The sequence below is a fragment of the Andrographis paniculata genome, unplaced genomic scaffold (assembly GCF_009805555.1).
Source record: "Andrographis paniculata isolate CXL003 unplaced genomic scaffold, ASM980555v1 Contig56END, whole genome shotgun sequence".
Lineage (NCBI taxonomy): Eukaryota > Viridiplantae > Streptophyta > Magnoliopsida > Lamiales > Acanthaceae > Andrographis > Andrographis paniculata.
The window spans coordinates 1,424,161-1,444,733 of NW_026137591.1; the positions used below are offsets into that span (position 1 = coordinate 1,424,161).

Here is a 20,573-nt window from a genome sequence, read left to right on the forward strand (position 1 = left end):
GACTGATGAGACAACAACGTCGTTATCGGTTTAATGTACCCAACGGGCCGGCCGGTCCGGGACAGACACGTTTGATCTAGGTCCATTTACGCCTTGATTCAAACTGAACCCGGTTCCCTTTAACGATGTTTTATAATTATTTTTGGGAAAAAAATTATTTTGATTTCATCGTAAATCATGAATAAGGTTTTTATTTCTAAACCTTTCTTAACATAATAAATACTCTTTCACTTACTTTCATATTATATCATACTAATAGGGTATTTTTGTCTTTTACACTACAATTTAATATAATACTAATATTTAAAAATCTACGTGCAAAAACCAAATATCAATCCTTCAAGGGGAAAAATATTTTTGTCTTTTGTCCATTTTTGTTTGTTGTTATACATTGTGAATTTGTTTATTTACTATTTTGATTTAAATTTTTTTTTTTTTTTAATGTAAGGGATAAAAATTTGCAAACAAACCCTATGTATAATATAAGGGAAAAAAATAAAAAATGATCCTAATATATTACTTCTTCCATTCAGATTACGATGTGCCTTTTACCGTAGATACAAAGAATTAAGAAATGTATAATTTATAAAGAATTTTAAATTAAAACTAAAATAAATATAATTAAAATTTAAAAATTTAAAATAAAATTAAAACCTAATAATTCTTTTAAAGAAATGACCGAATAAATAGGACAGACAAAAATAGAAAGATATAATTATTTTCAAAAAAATTAGTGACAGAATAAATAGGACAGTTTGCATCATTGTTCTTAATATTAAAAATATTCTTATATTTGTATAATTTTTTTTGCACAAATATCATTGTAATAGAAGTATTTTTGTCTTTTTTTTCCTTTGTACTTGCGTTTTGATATAATAATTAATATTCAAACATCAACATGCAAAAAATATATTAATATTGATTAATATACGAACCCGACACGACAATAAACGGGTCGGATTAAAGTTGAGGCTTTCAACTTGAACCAGTCTCAACCTTAACCCGACACAATAACCAGATTATAATATATTAATATTGATTAATATATTTATTATATATAAAAAATAATCATAATTTAATAATTTTCTCATAAATTAATTTAAACAAGTTCAATTTTAAATAATTCAATTTAATTTAGACTCAAACCAATAAAAACTAACATAACGACAAAAACTAATTTAATTTGAATCAAGAATTTCGACTTAATTATGTATACGAGTTAACACAATCAACCCGAACCCAACACGATAATGAACGGGTCAGGTTATGGTTGAATAATTTAACTCGTTTAAAGTATTCAAGTTAATACGAATCGACTCATCGTCAGCTCTAACTATATTGTTAGTTAGTATTCTACTGTTCTGAATCTAACAGTTAGAGAGATCCCGACCTAATTAAACTAGGTGCTACTGCAACGAACTTCATCCTTACCTATTCTAATTACTCCAAACTTTTGAGCAAATACAATTTCTCGAACAACACATGGGAAGATCATTCCAAGAAATTCAAATTTCTTGTCCAAATTTGAAAGAACCGATTCCTCAAACAAGACATGGCAAAAGAACATCCCAAGAAATCGAATTTCTTGTCTCGACAGACATCGAGAGATAGTATATAAACACAGCCAAATTGCGCATATAAACAGCAAAATTGCGACAAATAAAAGGCACCGAACAGAACCAGGCAAATAAATATTCTCGGATTCTTACCACATAATAGTCAAAAAAACAATTTTGAACATCCTAACTTATGTCCAAGGGTTGGGAGGGTGTGGGGTGTCCAAAAACAAAACTGCCTCGCCGAATCCGTAACTAGTACTAAAATATACATACATATATATATGTATAAACATATTACCGATACTAGCAGAGTGGCGAATCCATAGCCCGACTCTTAACTTCAAAAAGATCGTTCGTTCTTAATCCTGCGCTACCGGAAAATTCTATTCTGGTCACTGTCCGACACCTGTAACAACATGGTAAGAGAATTAACAGAGAACATCTTGCTCAATAAACTTAAGTGTGTCGACAAACAATTTCGACTTTTACCTACAGACAGATGAAAGCAAGTACAAAAAGTATATATTTGTTTGGCAAAATTATCAATAAATCCCATGTAGTTTCGAAACTTACCATAAATCCCCTTATACTTTAAAAAATACATAGCTTCTCCTAAAACGTTGCATAAAACCTCTTTTCACATTTATTTTGTGATGAGAAGATAATTTATCATCTACACTTTTTTTGCATGACGAGAAGTTTCATACAATATTTTTTAAAACATAAGAAGAGCGTCATGCAATTTTCAAAATATAATGGAGATTTACACTGAATTTCGAAACCACTGAGAAATTGTGGCCAATTTTGTCTATTTGTTTACATAACTTTCACTTATTTGACACTATTCATTTTTCAAAAAATTCACATCAAATACACATTTTTTCTCATAAAATATCAAATCAAATACTAATTTTCTATTTTTTTTTCAAATTTCCAAAAATCTCTAAAACCCTGTCTAAACAAACGATTATTTTTAACGACTACAAATGAAGTGCAATACGAGCAAATCGAACAATATAGATGTAGGGGAAAAAGTAACAATAATTAACCTTTCTTAATCCAGTAATTACGAGCACGGTGCCGTTAGTAGAAGTAGCCCCGGCATTTTGTGGATCCACATAAGCAATTTTTCTTTCCTTTATCTACTTTCTCGGGAGCAACCATCCCATAATCATACGTCAGCTCTTGCATCGGAGGAATATGTCGGATGGCAAAGAAAGCGACGTGGACGTACGAATCATTGTTGCTTTCACAAACGACAGGTTGCCAGAAGACATTCGGCGAGCAGCTATGGTTCATGAAACGCGCAACATTCCCGTTCTCTTTAGCACTTATAACAAGAGGAAACGGCGATTTACCGACACCGGCGGAGTCATCGTCGTGGAGTGATTCTAGCTGCTTGTAGCGACGGGTTGCATCGAATACATAATTATCGTCATTTCCATTCCCATATTCATCGGCATCGACGACGTCGACGACATCCCCGGCATATTCGCAGATAAAACTTCCCGCTCGAATCGGGTCCCAAGATCGGAGGCCCCAACCTCTGTCCTTCGTTTTAAAAACCTCTAATCGAATTTTCAAACCCGCCTGAGATGTACGGTTCCGGCAATCCGGAGGGCAGGCGCAGTTCATTCCGCACTCGTGTATCGGATATTTGTTCGTTAGAATTATTCCGAGCGATGTGTAGGGCAGAGCTCCGTCGTTTTTCCGAACGCAAGGGCAGGCGGTGTCGCCCGGCTGACACCCACCTAGACACTGACACCCCGTCGTAAAATTCGACGTGACAAAAGGTTTAGAATACTTAAGTCGAGGAGCGTACGCGAAATACGCAGGTCCTCTTTCGTCATCAACGTCGTTGACGAGAACGACGGGCTGACTTTCGGCACCCGACGTTAGATCCGGAATAATAACCCCGTTGCGGGTATCCGTTCCGTCTCTCCACTGCTGAATCCGTTTCCATAACGAGAAAGCCTCCGGCTGCCCTGGAACCCTAACCAATTTATACTTGAAAACGTTACATCCGAGTTTATGTTTTTCCGCCCACGACTCCTGAATTCGGTACTCGCCGTCGTAAACGTAGATTTTCCCAGCCAAGTTGTTATTATCCCTTATACCCCTTATGACGCGTACGTCATTACCGCGAGTTAGACTTTTTTGAAGAGCAAGATTCCCCCTTTCGAGCTTCTGATCAAACATTCGTCCGTCTTTCCTCTGTACTCCGCCCTGCCCCGAGTAAACCAACACATCCGCATCGTCGCCATCGTTTTCGTATCCTCCCGACGATACTATGCTGACAGCCAAAGGTTCGTCATCTCCGGTATCTTTAAAACTCATGTAATCGATGCCCGCCATACTTGGAGCGTGTAGACCTACGACGCAAAGCTCAATTCTGAAGAAGAAGATATCTCCGACTTCAATTCCGGGTATACGCCCGATCGGCCGAGTTTTATTTGTCCGGTCCCTTTTCGCCATTAAAGCAGCTCCAGATTTCAAGTCGGGGCGTCGGGATACACCCGAGGATATCCCTTTTGCTTCTTCGAGTTGCAAAATCCGTCTCCGAATCAAATCGTAGACCAATAGTATGGTCTGGGCAGCATCTGTGTCACCAATAGATCGTCTAAACTCCTCGAAATCGTGAATTTTGAACACGGCCAAGAAGCTATCCATTATCGGCGTTACGTCAAAAGTATCCTCCCCATTCTCCGGCACGATTTTCCTCGGCCGGCCCCCCTTCCGTTTCCCGGTACTACCGATTTCAAAATCATTCCCGGGAGCACTAAATCCACTTGCGCTTCCATTCTGTCCGCTCTGATTTGGCGAGAAACTGTAGTCATCATCTTCAATATCCACGGTACCCCGGTGTGTCCTCTTGCGCCGATTAACACCCCCGTTTGGATGAGATGTCGATGGGGTCTTAAATGAATTCAAAGGAACCGGAGCAGGGATACTACCACCTACCCCGAAATCAACATTCGGATTTTGAGCACCCGAGGCGTATCTCTGCGATCCATCTTGCACAAGGAAAGGGTAAAATGGTAGAACTCCCGGTGGAAAGGGTCCAGACGGCAACGTAAATGTAAAGGGTGTAGGCTGTGGGGTTGAAGCTGAAGCAGCATTCGGAAAAATCGGGACGAGAAATCGCAACGGCTTCACATCCAACACAGTAGATTTATCGATTGGAGTAGGCTCTGACCCCAAATCTCTATCCATTTATCGACGAACAGACACTGCTGAATCTAAGGATATTTCTTGATTGACTGATGATCAACTTAAATTCGATTGTTCTTGATAATCATCGAAACCCTAGCTTCCATACCAGACGATAATTCACCAACACGCTATACAAAATAAATCGAAATGGTAGAACAACTTCAGGACAGATTGCACCAATTTTTAAAAGCGATCATTCGAGTAAGAATCGAATGAAGGAAAAACCACGCTCCTGCAGCAATTCGCATAAGCACAAAGAAATAAACATGAGAAAAACCAACCATTGCAAAAAAAGGGGGGGAAATCGCAATTTCTACCTAAACCCTAGAAATTGATACAAGATATGAGCAAGAAAAAGATCATAAAACACAAAGATTTCACACGCATAGCAACAAAACATGTGAACACGATTCGAAGATCGACGATAAAACGCAATCTTTACCTCTAACGTATTCCAGTACCAAACCCTAGGATCGGATCAAAATGGAGAAATACAACGAAACAAACATGAATTAGAAACAAAATACAGGGTGAAGCGGAGAAATCCGAAACCAAATTGGAGCGGAAATCGTAAAATCTCACCTCCAGACGTCGATTTTGAGCTTTAGAGAGTGTGCGCCCTTTTGAGAGAGCGGAGATGAAAAGGCGCCTCCGAAATCCGAATAGAATAAATAATCATATATTTTTAACTCTGACTCTGCACAGGTCACTGAACCGTCAGAATGGACTGACGCTGTTAAATTAGCCCGTCAGAGCCCACTTTGAAAGGCGATTTGATTATACTCTCACCGTTTCCAAAGACTTTTTTATTACTTCTTCCGTCCCACATAGTTGCAGTTTCTATACGTATAACGTACATGTCATTTTTTATTTTTGAAAAATTATTACACATTTTAATCTCATTTTAAATTTTTTAATTTTATTTTTTTTTAATTTTAATTAAACTAATTAATTATATTAATTTTAATTTATAATTATTTATATTATAGAATAATTATTTTCACTAATACATTCTTAATTATCTACTAATTACATTTCTCTTAAAATATTGTGTCTACAATGTAGCAGACACGGTATACAGAGGGAGTACTACATTCTTAATTATCTACTAATTACACCCCTCCTAAAATACCGTATCTCCAGTATAGCAGACACGGTATCTGAGACGAATAGAGCACTATTAAGGTGTGTTTGTTCGGAATTTTGATTTTTGAGTTAAAATTTAATAAAAAATTGTGTACTTTGTTTTGAAATAGATAAAAATAAAAAATAATAATAATAAATAAAAACCTTAGTTTGAGTCTAAAGGACTATATAACATTATAGTATATTACACTCTCTTCGTCCACATCAAAATAAATATTTATTTTTTTCGGCACGTTTAATAAATAATAGTATTTTAATTATAGTAGGTATTTAAAAATAATATAATAATATTTTTGTCCTTACTTTTTAGTGCAAAAATAATAATATGATGTAAAGTAACGGTATTTGTGAAGAAAAAAAATGAGGTATTTAATAAAATATTTATTTTGTAATTGAACGTTCTAAAATAGAAATACATATAATTTATAGCCGGACGGAGGAAGTATATAATTTACTTAAAACTTTGTTCTTTCTATCTCACTCTTAAATAAATATTACTTACACCATTGAAACTTATATCTATTTGATTAGATACAAATTTTTTAAATAATTAACAAAAATATAAATTTTTATGACAATCACAAAAAAAATAAAATAATAATAAATATAGATTTGAATGAAAAAAATAAAATAAATATTTTTATCTATATTTATTAATTTCTCATCTTTTACAAAATTATTTATCATAAATAAATAAATATATAATTTCTTATATTACATAAAATTTTAGTGTCAACCAATAATATTTATATTATATATATATATATATTTTCTTTGAAATATAATTTTTTAAATATTTATATATATATATTTTAAATTTCTTTTATACATATATATCAATTATTATTTTTAAAATACTAACAATTTAGTTCGCATAAAAATATTATAAATAATACATCATTCGTCCAATTTAATTTGTTTTATTTTTGTATTTTTGTTCGTCCCACATAATTTACTCTTTTATTTTTTGTAAATATAATTATATAATTTAATCACATTTTAAAAATTATAATTTATATATTTTGTTAATTAAATTATTCTCTCCATCCAATTGAAAGATTGTCATTTTCCATTTTCGTCTGTCCAAAAAAAACAATGTTACCATTTCCTAATTGTATTATTTACCTAACATAATAAATACCCTTTCAATTTACAATATACTACACAAATGTCATATATTTTTATTTTTTTTTATTACAATCCAATATAATATTTATATTAAAAAATGTACCTACAAAAAGCAAACGTCACTCTTTCACCGGGACGGAAGGAGTATTTAGTTATGTTAATCTATAATTATTTTTATTAATATATTTCTTAATTACTTTCTAATTACATAATATATAAAATTCTGTGCCTAAACCAAATGAAATAATTTAGTTGGGCAACAGTAGTATTATAACTTATTATTATTAATTAATTAAATATTATTATTTAAACAGTGTATTACTAACCAATTGGGTCATTTTAATTTTTAAATTTTGTTTTTTTTTTTAAAATTCAAAATTAATACTTTATCTATTCTAATCAATTTACATGTATTTTTAGTATGGGTGAACATTCGAATTTTCGGTTCGAATTTTGCTAAATTCGAATCGATCCGAAAATTCGAAACTTTTGGAAAAATCAAACTGAACCGATCCGAAAATTCGAAACTTTTGAAAAAACCAATCCGAACCGAAATAACTGAAATTCGAAATCCGAAAATCCGTAATCCGAACCAAACCGAAAAATCCGAAATTCTAAATATTTTTATAATTTTTTTAAAATTTTTAAATTCTTTTATAATTTATTATTATTTTATAATATTAAATATATAATATATACAAATTAAATATATTAAAATATAATTAATAAATATGAGTTTTTTTATATTAAAATATAATATTTTCTAATAAAATATTAAATATATATAATAAAAAAATATTAAAATATTATATTTCGGATTTCGGATTGGTTCGGATTTTAAGTATACCGATCCGATCCGATCCGAAAATTCGAAATTTGTTAAAAATTCAATTTAATATATTTAAAAAGAAAAAATATTTGTTCACCAAACGTTTTTAGATGAATTGATTTTTGGCATGTGATATGAAGAATTGTGTTAAAAATATAAAATATACTCTCTCCGTCCAGCTACAAAGTATACATATTTCTATTTTGGGACGTCCAATTACAAAGTAACCATTTAATTAAATACCCCACTTTTTTCCACAAATATCCCCACTTTACATCACATCATTATTTTTATACAAAAAAGTAAGGACAAAAATGTCATTACACTATTTTTACCTACTTATTATAATTAAAATACCATTATTTCTTAAACTTCGCGTCAAAAGTAAATGTATACTTTATCTGTGGACGGAGGGAGTATTATTTAAATTGAATGTTTGATTATTTTTATTTTTATTTTTTGAATGATTATTTGAAGTTTTTTTTTCATTTTGAATTTTTAAGTTTTGTATAAAATATTTTGTGTTAGTTTATTATTATTTTTTGAAATCACAATTGAAAATTAGTCTTGGAAGAATAAAGTGTACAATTTTTTATTTATATTTTATATAATTACAATAATAATTTATTACAAATAATTCAAATTTATATTAGTATACTTTTTAAATTTTTAGTATTTTTACAAATACTTACACCAATATTTTGTCTAAATATAAAAAATATTTACATTAAAAATTAATTTATATTTATTTTATTCATAAAATATTAAGTAAATAACAATAATCACTCTATTACAATTATCATATTAACTAAACCAAAAAAAAATCAACTTTCTAATATACTTTTTTAGAATTAATTTTGGTCAAAAAAATATTTGGATGAGCAAAGTTGTTATTCTTGTAAGCTTTTATTTTCTATACAGATAATTCAATTTATGAATACAAAATATTATAAATATTAATATTATATATTTAAATTAGCCAAACACAAAGGTGTCGTGGTGTAGTTGGTTATCACGTCAGTCTAACACACTGAAGGTCTCCGGTTCGAGTCCGGGCGACGCCAAATACATAATTATTATTATTATTTTTTATATTTTTTCATTAAATAATAGTACAATTTTTTAATTTGGATGATGTGAAGGGATAAAATGTGGGGTAGAAATTATGTATAATTAATTATTTCCTATTTTAAAAATATTGTAAAGTGCTTGGGACATATCGAAAAAAAAATATTGCACGGTCTTTGGGAAAAAAGGGGTATTATTTATATATATATATGTTAACCTTCTTGTTAAAAGGGAGTATTATTTATATATATATATATGTTAACATTGTTGTTTGAGTTCATACATTTATGTGTTAATGTATTTTCAAATGAATATATATATTTTTTTTTTATGTCAAAGTTTGAATTATATGGATAATATAAATTTAGTATTTTTCAGTAGAACGATTCTCTATAAATATTATTAAAAAATTATAATATATGCAATTTAACAAAAAATAACAATAATTTTTTATATTACCAATACAATTTTGTATATATTTTCTCCATCTAATATTTATATATTCATTTATTTTTTCCACAAAGTTTTAGAAATATTACAATTATATTGGGATAAAGTAGAAATAAAGGTAAAAAAACTAAGCTAACCCTATTAGTATTATATGCTATAAAGGTAATGACATTTGTGTAATATATTTTAAATTGGAATGATATTTGTAATGTTAGGTATATAGTACAATTACTAAAAAAAAATGAAATGGATACTTTGTTATGGACATACCAAAATAAAAAATAGATAGATTGTATGTGTTTGTTTCGGGGATTGGATTTTGAGTTGGGATTTGAATAGTAAAAATTTTGAATTTGAATAGTTGTATGATGTGATGTAAATATGTGTTGATGTGATGTTTTGAATGTAAAATTGATTTTTAATATAATATAAAAAAATAAAAAATATGTGTTTGATTTGATATTTTTGGGGAGAAAATAAATGGGATGAATAGTGAATTGAAAATCTAATCCCCAAACAAACACACGAAAAGTTATATATTTTATATTTATTTTTATTAATAATTGTAAAAAATAAAAATCAAAATCAAAATCAAAATTATTGAGTAAACAAACAATACTTCATTATGAATGAACACCCATTCTTTCACAATCAAAGATATACATCTATTTATTTACTCCCTCCGTCCCATAAAATATGAGACTATTAGTGTAGATACGAGAATTTAGGTAAAATATAACTAGTAAATAATTAAGAAGTGTATTAGTAAAAATAATTATTATTTAGTAAAAATAATTATAGATTAAAATTAAGATAAATAAATAGTTTAATTAAAATTAAAAATATTATAATATTTAAAATTTAAAATGCGATTAAAGTACATAATTATATTTCCAAAAATAGAAAAGACAAATTATATGGGACGAACGAAAATAGAAAATAGGGACAAATTATGTGGGACGAAGAGAGTAGTTTTAATAAAATTTATTAAAAATAATATTTTCAAAAAAGTATCACATAAGTACTATTCTTTCTGTCTCAAATATTTTGTTCACATTATTGAAAATACAAAAATTTCGATAAAATATAATTAATAAGTAATTAATAAATATATTAATAAAAAAGATTAAATAACTAAATAATTTAATTAATATTAAAAATTATAAATAATTAAATTTAAAATATAATTAAAATGTATAATTATATTTTTAAAAATTAAAAAACAAATTACATTAAATTAAATGGATAAAAAAAAAAACAAAATTTTATTGGGACGAAGATAGAAAATTAATTCCAAAACTTGTAATATCAATATTTAAACGTAAACTTACTTTTACATTATAATCTACACTAGAATATTTTATATTCATATAAAGTATTACAATCATTTTTTATTTTTTTTAATTTATATATTACTTCCGTCCCAATACAATAGTATTATTTACCACTTTTGTTTGTCCTAAAACAATAGCCTCATTTTTATAAATAATCATATCACCGTAAAAATATTCATATTTTTTCATTATTATTACACAATTGTCATTACTTTTTACACTAATATACTCACAATGGCAAAAAAAGTCATTTATCCTTACATTTTACCCGCTACAAAAATAGTATCAATATTCCTTAAATTTCGTGCTCAACACAATAGGACTATATTTTTTAGACGGAGAGAGTATTTAATATATATATTTTTAATCTAAAATGTTATATCTTAAAAAAATTATAAATATTTTAAATTTTAAACACTTAGGGTCTATTTGACTGAAAAAATTTAAATAGAAGCCAAAAGTAAAGCTTTTCCATTTTATATTTGGATGAATTATTACAAAAACAGTTTTTTATAAAAAAATAAAATTTGTTTGGATATAATAAAATTGAAAGTGCATAAAATTACCAAACATGACACACTTATATAAATTTATTTCTTTTATTAAACTTTTCCAATTTATTTTAAAATTTTTATAAATTATATTTAAAAATTCTACACTATCTACCTTAATTGAAAACATATTTACTAAATTTATGCATAAATCAAATTTTACATTACTCTACAAATTAGTTTAAAATTTATAAATTATATTTAAAAATATTAAATTATATACTATATAATTAAATTTATATTTTAAAATTTAATATCTCAATTAATAATTAAAATACTATATAATTAAATTTTAATTTGAAGATAATTTATATTTTAATTAATTTAATTTAATTTAATATAAGCACCCCTTACTGTGTTTGTTTGGGGATTGAATTTTATTTCCACTATTCATCCCATTTTTCATTCCAAAAAAAAAAACGTCAAATCAAACACCTATTTTTCATTTTTTATATTATACTAAAAATCAATTTTATATTTAAAATATCACATCAACACCTATTTATATCACATCATACTACTATTCAAATTCAAATATTTTACTATTCAAATCCCAACTCAAAATCCAAACCCCCGAAACAAACACACCCTTATAAAAAAATATTTTTTTTACCCCAAAAGCTTTTAAGCAAAAGCAAATACAAATAAAAATAATTTTTTTTTGAAACAAAAGTAAAAAACACTTTGTAAAAGTCAATTCAAACGATGTTTAAATACTAGTATCATTTTAGCATTAGAGTTTGTTCAGTTATAATTTGAAATTTAATTTTTTATTTTAATAGTATTTTAATGTAATTATTTATAAATATATATATATATATATATAATGAGCTTATTCACCTAACTTCTTTTTTTTTTTGGCACAGTCCCTATAAATATTATAAAAATATAGTAACACGATTTCTAAACATCAAAATTTACCTTCATTAAAAAAAAAAAAAACAAAGTAAACGACCCCAATACTTATTTTGCCTTATATGTGTGCTCAAAATTTTGACACAAATTAAAATATAATATTCTCGCCGTCTCAAAATTATAGTCTGAGTTGTGTTTGATACAAAATTTAAAAAATATTAATATTATATCGATAGTAGGTAAAAATACAGATAAAAGACTTTTTTGCCCTTGTGAGTGTATTAGTGTAAAAAGTAGTGACAATTGTGTAATAATAATGAAAAAATATGAGTAGTTTTATAGTGACATGATTATTTATAAAAACGAAACTATTATTTTGGGATGAACAAAAATGATAAATATGACTATTGTATTGGGACGAAATGAGTATTTTATTAATATTACTTTTTATAATTGTAGAATTAAGGGTTTGCTTGTTTTGTGTTTTGATTTGAAAAAAAAAATGATATGAAGTATAAAAAACTTATGTAGATAATACTCCCTCCGTCACAGATACCGTGTCTGCTACACTGTAGATACGGTATTTTAGAAGGGGTGTAATTAGTAGATAATTAAGAATGTATTAGTAAAAATAATTATCTTATAATATAAATAATTATAAATTAAGATTAAGATAACTAATTAGTTTAATTAAAATTTAAAAAAAAATAAATTAAAAAGTTTAAAATGAGATTAAAGTGTACAATCATTTTTTTTAAAAAGAAAGTGAGATGGAATGTGAAACGGACAAAAATAGCAACGTGAACATGGTACGTGGGACGAAAAGAATATAAAAATATTAATATGTATAATATATTAATTTTTTTGAAAAAATATATTGATTATTTTTTGTAAAAAGAACACACTGAAAAATTTTATAAAATTTTTTAAAAAATGTTATATGCTACTCTCTCCGTCTTATATCTATCTATCTATTTACTTTTTCACAAAATTTTAGTATTATATTAAGATGTAATAGAAATATAAGTAAAAAGACTAAATTACCCTTATTAGTATTATATGACATAAATCTAATGAAATTAGAAGAATATTTGTAATGTTAAATAGATAATACAATTACTAAAAAAAATAAATAAAATTGATACTTTGTTATAGGACAAACAAAAATAAAAAAATAAAAAAATTGTTAAAAGGAACAGAAAGAGCATTACCAAAAGATAAGTTCTTATAAAAAATTGAAGAAAATGCAGGTGTGTTTGTTTGAGGGATTATCAAAAATCCACTATTCATTCAAAAAATTTCCCCCAAAAACATCACATCAAACACTTATTTTTTATTTTCTATATTATTCTAAAAATCAAATTTACATTCAAAACATCACATCAACGCCTATTTATATCACATCATATAATTATTCAAATTCAAAATTTTTATTATTCAAATCCGAATTCAAAATCCAAACCTCCAAACAAACACACTTCAAAATATATTTAGGGTGTGTTTGTTTAGAGATTTGGATTTTGAGTTGAGATTTGAACAGTAAAAATTTTGAATTTGAATAATTGTATGATATGATATAAATATGTGTTGATGTAATATTTTGAATGTAAAATTGATTTTTAGTATAATATAAAAAATAAAAAATAGGTGTTTGATTTGATATTTTTGGAAAAAAAAATTGGATGAATAGTGACAAAAAAGTCCAATCCCCCAAACAAACACACCCTTACATTACATTATATATATATATATATATTCAATCTTTCATTATTTTCAAAATAATGCATTGAAAAATACTCCCAATTTCAAATCTTTTGCAATTATTTTTCATTTATGCCGCTATCAAATCTTCCACAACATTTTCTTTTTACAAAACTTCCCCTTCAAAATATAACATGATTTATAAAATAATCCCAACAAAAACTAAAAGCAAAATCATAAAAAAAAAAAAAAAAAAAAAAAAACTATGTGAACTATACCATTGTAACAAACCCAATCAAAAGCAAAACAAGCAATCAAGTTGGAAGTATCACAACAAAAGCACATTCAAACAAAGTTAACCAAAATAACATCCCAGTGTCCACAGAAACTTATGCTACTCAAAGTATATATAAAAAAAAAGAAAAAAAATTGCAATACGAATATCCGACTCAAAGTATATCCAAGAAACCATAAAACTAATAACGGCACTTACAAGGATGTCCGGCGACGATAATGTAAGTCGACGACATCCCTCCGCCGCGCACTCGACGATCAAACCATTCAACGACACCTACAACACCTTCAATAAGCGAGATAAGACGACAGAACCCGGAATCGAATTTTAAACGATAAAAGCGTAAGCAAAAATCAGTCTTCTGCAGTAATAATACGAAAATAGCGATACTAAAAACGATACCAATTCGAGACCAATTACTACCTTCGATCCGTCGTGCAACAATCAGACGAACATATGCAATTCAGGCCTCGAGTAGACGTTACTCCCTTCGTCCTCGAGGACCGGATACGCCGAAACGAGCGCATCCTGCGCGCCAATGTAGAGCGAATTATAAATTCGCCAGTAGACCTCCCGGACCTTCCTCGCCGGATGGAACAAACCCTGAAGACAATAATTCAAAATCACAGCCGGACCCAGCGCGATTCGCATTCCTTCGATCGCTTCCATGACGGCGTTAATAACGTGCGGCGACGTCTCGAAAATGTTCGGCCAGACGTAATTCATCAGGTGGATCAGCGCATCCTCGCAACCGAGACCCGCGACGCCGAGCGCCATGTGCTTGACCGCGGACGACGCCGTCTGCCGGTGCACGAGGTCCCGGTCCATCAGAGCGTCCTCGAGCAGCGGGGTCACGGCGTAAATGTAGTCCTTCCCCATCTCGCCGATGTACTCGAACAAAAACGAGAGCGACTTCAGAACACCGTTCTGGACGTTCAGCTCGGGGACACGGTACTCGTTCATCAGCGCGGGCAAAACGGTGAACGGCGAGCACGTTTCCGCGACGATCGCTATCGCGACAGTCGTGCACACGCGGTTCTGTCGTTCTTGAACTTTGAGGTTGTTCAAGAGCGTCGCAAGCACGTCTTGCGGGCCGATGGCCTTCGCGATGTACCCGAACGTGTTCACCGTCGCCCTCCGGATGCCCTTCTTGTGGGCTTTCAGCATCTCAAGTAACTCGAAACATATCCGCATCCATTCTCTCGCAGGAACAAATTCGGCGCCACGATCCGCGATTCTGCCGACGAGATCGATACAATTCTCTTGGACCTTCTCGTGTCGATTCTTCAAAATCGGCGTCAAACGAGGCAGCAAATCCTTAATCGGCGGCGTCATCTTCGTCATACCGATAACATTCACGATCGCTTTCAGAGCACCCAAAATCGAACCCAAAACTTCCGGGTATTCCTCGCCCAAATATTCGTACAGCACGACGCCGAGATGGCCCATCAATTGTTCTTCGCCGCACTGTTTCATAACAACCGCGATTCTCGAAATCAGATCCGCCGCCTGTTGCCTAACTTTCGCACTTTTGTTGTTTAGTCGCCATTTTATCGTACCGCAGATCTGGGGAAGGTACGGCTTCACTCTCTGGCCGAGCGAATTCACGACGGCACCAAACCCATTAAGCATAACATTCGCGTCGTCGCTCGTCTGCTCTTGGAAAGCATAAAGAATCCCGTCAATCAAAAGCTCTTCTAATCGAGCGTCGATATCAGAAGCCCCTAAATTCGCGACGACCTTCTCAATCGTCTCCATAACCATCCTTCGATACGGCTCGCTCTCGTCTTTCAGGTCTTCGACGATTCGACCGACAATATCGGCAACCCCGACTTTATTGGCGATCTCGACGGTCGTTTCGACGAGCTGCTTGTAGTTTCGCCTGTCCAACGCCATCCTCCGGACCCAAAAATTACGGAAAAACTCCGGCAGAATATCGTTTCGAATATAATCTGGTTCCACGCCTTCAGTGCTCACGCATTGCTTCACCACTTTCAGCACGATCTTCTTCATTTCTTCGTCCGGCGATTGAAATTCACGGATTAGAATAACCATGACTTCCTTCGTATAATAGCTCGCATAAATCGCATCCATCAGCGGTATGATAAACCCAATCGCCTTCAGAAACGCCGCCAAGACCTTCCCACGGTGGGATCTGATACCTTTCCAGAGAGGCTTCAGCACCGAGTCGAAACTTTCGATGCCGTACGGAGCTGCAGCCTCAGCAAGAGCGGCAAGCGACAGCGCCGTAATGGTTCGAACCTTCTGGTTTTCGTCATTCAGACCGTGTTCGATAATCTCGACAAGAGACCTCAAATGCGGAAGAACAGCGCAACCTATCAGAATCGCAATCTGCTGCACGATCTTAATCCCCGTGTGCCGAGCCTGCCACGATTTCTTACTCTGACAAACAGCTTTCAAGAACGGCAGCAACGCAGGAATCCCGAGCGCAGAGGCGACGACGCTAAAAGCTCTTGCGGTAGTGTTCCGAACGTACTCGTCGATGTTGTCAATGTCCGGACGCATCGCAGCGATCATAGTTGCCAATCCAGCCGCCTTGCTCAGATTCGAAATAATCTCTCGACCTTCAACACGTGCGTAGTAATCCTCGTCGATCAGTAGAGGCTCGATAACGACGAGAATTTTGTGGACAAACGGACGAACCAACTCGTCCAACTTATACAGCACTCGATCAATAACCTTCACCAACAAATGCCGTTCTTGATCTTCCAAAGTCGGCTGCATAAGCAGCGGCAAAATCCGATTAAACAACGGCCCGGCACCGAATTCCCTCGCCTTGTCCGTCAACTGTCGCAATGCCGTTTTCCTCTGTGCGGGAGTGCCATTCTTCACTTTCAGCAAGAGTTTCATAATCTTTCGTTCTTTCTGCTCATCCGGAGACAACTCCTCTTCGTTTTCTTCGTTCAAAAGCGATCCGAAATACTGATAATCCTCGGGCTTCATAAATGGTAACCCGCCCGGCAGCTCTTTCGGCACATCGAACTGCTGCCCTCGGTTTTCTTCCGGAATGTTGTACAGCGGCGTCGCCATCGGAGTTGGCGTCGCAAGAAGCTTCCGAGCAGGAGTCCTAATCGGTACGTACGACGCGGGGGGTTCCAAAATCTTATACCCTTCTTCCGGGAACATTGCGTCGAGCTCCTCGTCGGTTAACGGCCGATTCCGTTCCTCGATATCCTTCTCCCATCGAAGAAGATTGTACTGCTCGGGAGTCATGGCGCTACGCATAATCGCATTCGGCGTTGGCGTAGCCGCGTCCGCAGCGCCAAAAGGAGTGACACCCGGCGTATACGCCGCAGCAGGGGTAGCACCCGGAGTGGCGCTACCCATAGTCGCCGGAGTTTCGTCCCACCTCGACCGCTGCCGTTTCGGAGTCGGAGTCGCTAACCCGCCAAGCTTCGGCGTCGCATCCCACGCCATTCCGGCGGGGGTTGCGCCGGGTGTGACCCCTCCGGCAGGAGTTGCATCGGAATCATTCACCCGCCCCGGCGTAGGCGTCTCGTCCCATCGATTTTTCCTCGACAGTGAAGGGGTAGCGTCACCGAGTCTCCCGGGAGTCGGCGTTGCATCCCATCTACCGATTCCGGGAGTCGAATCGGGCATATCCCAATCGGACCCTGCTTTGGCCTTCTTCCCAGCGCCACTTTCGTCCTGTGAAACATCCCATCTGTTCCTCTTTTTCGGCTTTTCGACATCTTTATTCTCCTTCACCGCCTCCTCTTCTTCCTTCTTCCTTTTCGCGATTTCCCTCTTCACCTCATCCTCCTTCCTTTTCAGAGCTTCTTCTCGCATAACATCGGCATAAGTCCTCACCTCAGGGCCGGGAGTCTTGTCCAAAAACGGATCATTCCTTTCTGGAGATATTATCCTGTTTAATCTCCTCCTCCTGTAGTCGTCTTCTCTATCAATAATCTTGCTCGGCTGCTTAAACCCCGATGTATCATCATCCTCGCCGGCTCTCAGAGGCTCCTTGAAAAACTGTTTTGGGGCAGTGAAGGAAGCCATTTTTCGAGCAATTTCATTCTCCGCTGCATCCATATTATCCTCCTCCTCGTTAACAGGGATCGATTTCTCATAACCTTCGAACTTGCTTGAACTGTAAAGATCGGTGTCAAACGTTAGAGAGGTGAGTGCAGCCAGATCCTTCTCCATTTTCTGCCTCTCTTCTTTGACCTTCTGAATCTCTGCATCGACATCCATTTTTTATACCTCCAACCTTTTCCTGCTAAGCTAGAACTAAAAACCAAACCCTAGATTCAGTCGCCTGTAGCCAATACACAAAATCAGTTATGGATAGATAAGCTTTGAACAAATTCAAACCCTAAGTGCTATAAATCGAGCAACCTTTGAATAAGAAAATCAATTAACACCAAACCATGGAGAAATGAAACTTAAAACGATAAAAATTAGATTTCAAAGATACTCAAACCCTCGAAGCTAATCCATGGGCGTTTCGAGATCTACAACAAAGGAAAGACCCTTAAGCGCGTAGAAAATTAAAATTTACAAAACCGTCGAAACAATACAGAAACCCTAACAAAGTACCGAACGATTCAAAGAAAAATTAGGGAAAATAATCAACACAATCCAGGAACCCTAGAAAAGTACCGATTGAAGCAGTAAAGTAAGAAAACATAATCGATCCAACCCTAAACCTAGGTATTTTGAATTTTTGATGCAATTAGTTTCGAAGAAAACATCAACTGACCTGAATCGCGGTAGTTTGCGCCGAATCGAAAGGATTGGGAGAGTGAAGTGCGTTCCACGCGCGCCCAAATGATATCAGAATCGAACGCCCACCATAGCTGTATCTCTCTATTTGATGTTGGGCTTAGGGAAAGTCGGTTCAAAACAGCATACCAATCGCCATTCGACAACCCTACGTAGGATTTTAATTTATATATTTATTTTGGTTCAGAATTTTATTGTAGAGAAAGTAAAATAAGTTTTGGGCTGATGTAATAATTGGGCCCAAATATCATTTTTGAATTAGCTATACATTAAGCCCGGCCCATTAAGTAAAGTCGTTTTAAATAGGCTGACTATATTGGGCCTGACTAGTATGGGCCGAGCCTGACCAGTTTGGTCAATAGAATACTGCCCATACAATTGTTTCTTTCTTCATAATCATTTTTTCTTTTGAAGTGTAGTATTTGCTTTCAATTAATACTGTGTCAGTATTAATTTAACATATGTAAGGTAAATAAATAATTTAAAATATAAAATAAAATAAATTACAATATAATATAAATAATTATTGATCAAAGTTAAGATATTAATTAATCTAATAAAAATTAGAAAATTTACAATTTAAAATTATAAATTTTAAAATATGATTAAAATCTACTCCTATAATGTTTTTTCAAAAAAATAAAGTAACATAATGTGTTAGATAGACAAAAATAGAAAGTGTGACATTTTATATGAAAAAAAATACTATTTTTAAATCGGTAATTTCTAATCAAAATATATTCTTTTTTATAAAAAAATTTAAAAATAAATATATCAATAACATATTTATAGTTACAAATAACTAATAATAAAATTTTAAAAAATCATACTCCCGCTGTCTCATATCTATACATCCATTGACTTTTTGTACAGAGTTTTAGAAATATTAGTATTATATTGGAATAAAATTGAAATAAAGGTAAAAAAGACTAAATTAACCCTATTAGTATCGTATGATATAAATGTAATAACATTTGTATAATATATTGTAAATTGAAAGGGTATTCGTAATGTTAGGTAGATGATACAATTACTAAAAAATGAAATGAATAATTTGTTATGAAACATACCAAAATAAAAAAAAAAAATGGATAGATTGTTAAGGGACTGAAGTAGTATTAAATACTAAAAAAACACAATCAAAGTCAATATATATATTAATTTTCTTTCTACCCCACGCACTCGCAACTAGAGCTAGCAAAAAATACAGGTACGGTCCGAAAATTTGATTTTAATCCGATACGAAAAAGCTATGCGTAAGTCTCTAAAAATATATTCGTAATTTTTCAGGTCATATATGGTTGACGGCACGCCAATGAATTGAGCCGGAGCCGTTCCATGACCCATAAAAGATGAACTATGCTTAGCCTAGCTAAATTCATTAAAAATAATATTTAAAATTATTAATTAACAAAATAATGACAAAAATGAAGATTTATTTTTTATATTAAGCTAAAGAGTAATTTTTCCGTCATTTAAATTTATATGTTCTAAATTTATATATTTTTGTTGTCATCAAAACAATTTTCTCATTTTATTTTTGTAAAAAATTATATTATTTTTTCTATTTTTTTATTATAAAAATTTATATATTTTACTCACTTTTTTAAAAATTCATATTCAATCAAATATGCATAAATTTTGATGATGGAAATTGTAAATATATTTATATTATATTAAATTTATACGCTATGT

At 32.2% G+C, this 20,573-nt stretch overlaps 2 protein-coding genes and 1 non-coding gene across 9 annotated transcripts; 1 reads left to right on the forward strand and 2 right to left on the reverse strand.

The window, feature by feature from the left end:
• Nucleotides 1-1,665: 1,665 nt before the first annotated feature.
• Nucleotides 1,666-5,468, reverse strand: LOC127256689 (histone-lysine N-methyltransferase, H3 lysine-9 specific SUVH1-like). 4 transcript variants are annotated; one of them, XM_051282821.1, is made up of 4 exons: nucleotides 5,355-5,467; nucleotides 5,215-5,239; nucleotides 2,609-5,004; nucleotides 1,666-1,965 (listed from the first exon to the last, which is right to left on the reverse strand). In XM_051282821.1, the coding sequence occupies exon 3, from the start codon at nucleotides 4,770-4,772 to the stop codon at nucleotides 2,643-2,645; it is 2,130 nt and encodes a 709-aa protein (XP_051138778.1). In that variant the 5' UTR covers nucleotides 4,773-5,004; nucleotides 5,215-5,239; nucleotides 5,355-5,467; the 3' UTR covers nucleotides 1,666-1,965; nucleotides 2,609-2,642. The 4 variants fall into 4 exon arrangements, with proteins under 4 accessions (XP_051138778.1, XP_051138780.1, XP_051138779.1 ...); XM_051282823.1 differs by having other exon boundaries at nucleotides 2,609-4,900; nucleotides 5,355-5,400; XM_051282822.1 differs by lacking the exon at nucleotides 5,215-5,239 and having other exon boundaries at nucleotides 5,355-5,468.
• Nucleotides 5,469-8,865: 3,397 nt separating this feature from the next.
• Nucleotides 8,866-8,939, forward strand: TRNAV-AAC (transfer RNA valine (anticodon AAC)). Its single transcript has one exon. It is a non-coding gene; the product is annotated as a tRNA-Val (tRNA).
• Nucleotides 8,940-14,132: 5,193 nt separating this feature from the next.
• Nucleotides 14,133-19,016, reverse strand: LOC127256581 (uncharacterized). Of its 4 annotated transcripts, none has more exons than XM_051282666.1 (3): nucleotides 18,856-19,016; nucleotides 14,553-18,411; nucleotides 14,133-14,405 (listed from the first exon to the last, which is right to left on the reverse strand). In XM_051282666.1, exon 2 carries the CDS (start codon nucleotides 18,345-18,347, stop codon nucleotides 14,574-14,576), a length of 3,774 nt encoding a protein of 1,257 aa, XP_051138623.1. In that variant the 5' UTR covers nucleotides 18,348-18,411; nucleotides 18,856-19,016; the 3' UTR covers nucleotides 14,133-14,405; nucleotides 14,553-14,573. The 4 variants fall into 4 exon arrangements, with proteins under 4 accessions (XP_051138623.1, XP_051138622.1, XP_051138624.1 ...); XM_051282665.1 differs by having other exon boundaries at nucleotides 14,133-14,414; XM_051282667.1 differs by having other exon boundaries at nucleotides 14,133-18,383.
• Nucleotides 19,017-20,573: the final 1,557 nt, after the last annotated feature.

Coding starts and splice junctions, on each gene's coding strand:
- LOC127256689 (XM_051282822.1), bottom strand. CDS start 4,772: ATGGATAGAGATTTGGGGTCAGAGCCTACTCCAATCGATAAATCTACT.
- LOC127256581 (XM_051282667.1), bottom strand. CDS start 18,347: ATGGATGTCGATGCAGAGATTCAGAAGGTCAAAGAAGAGAGGCAGAAA.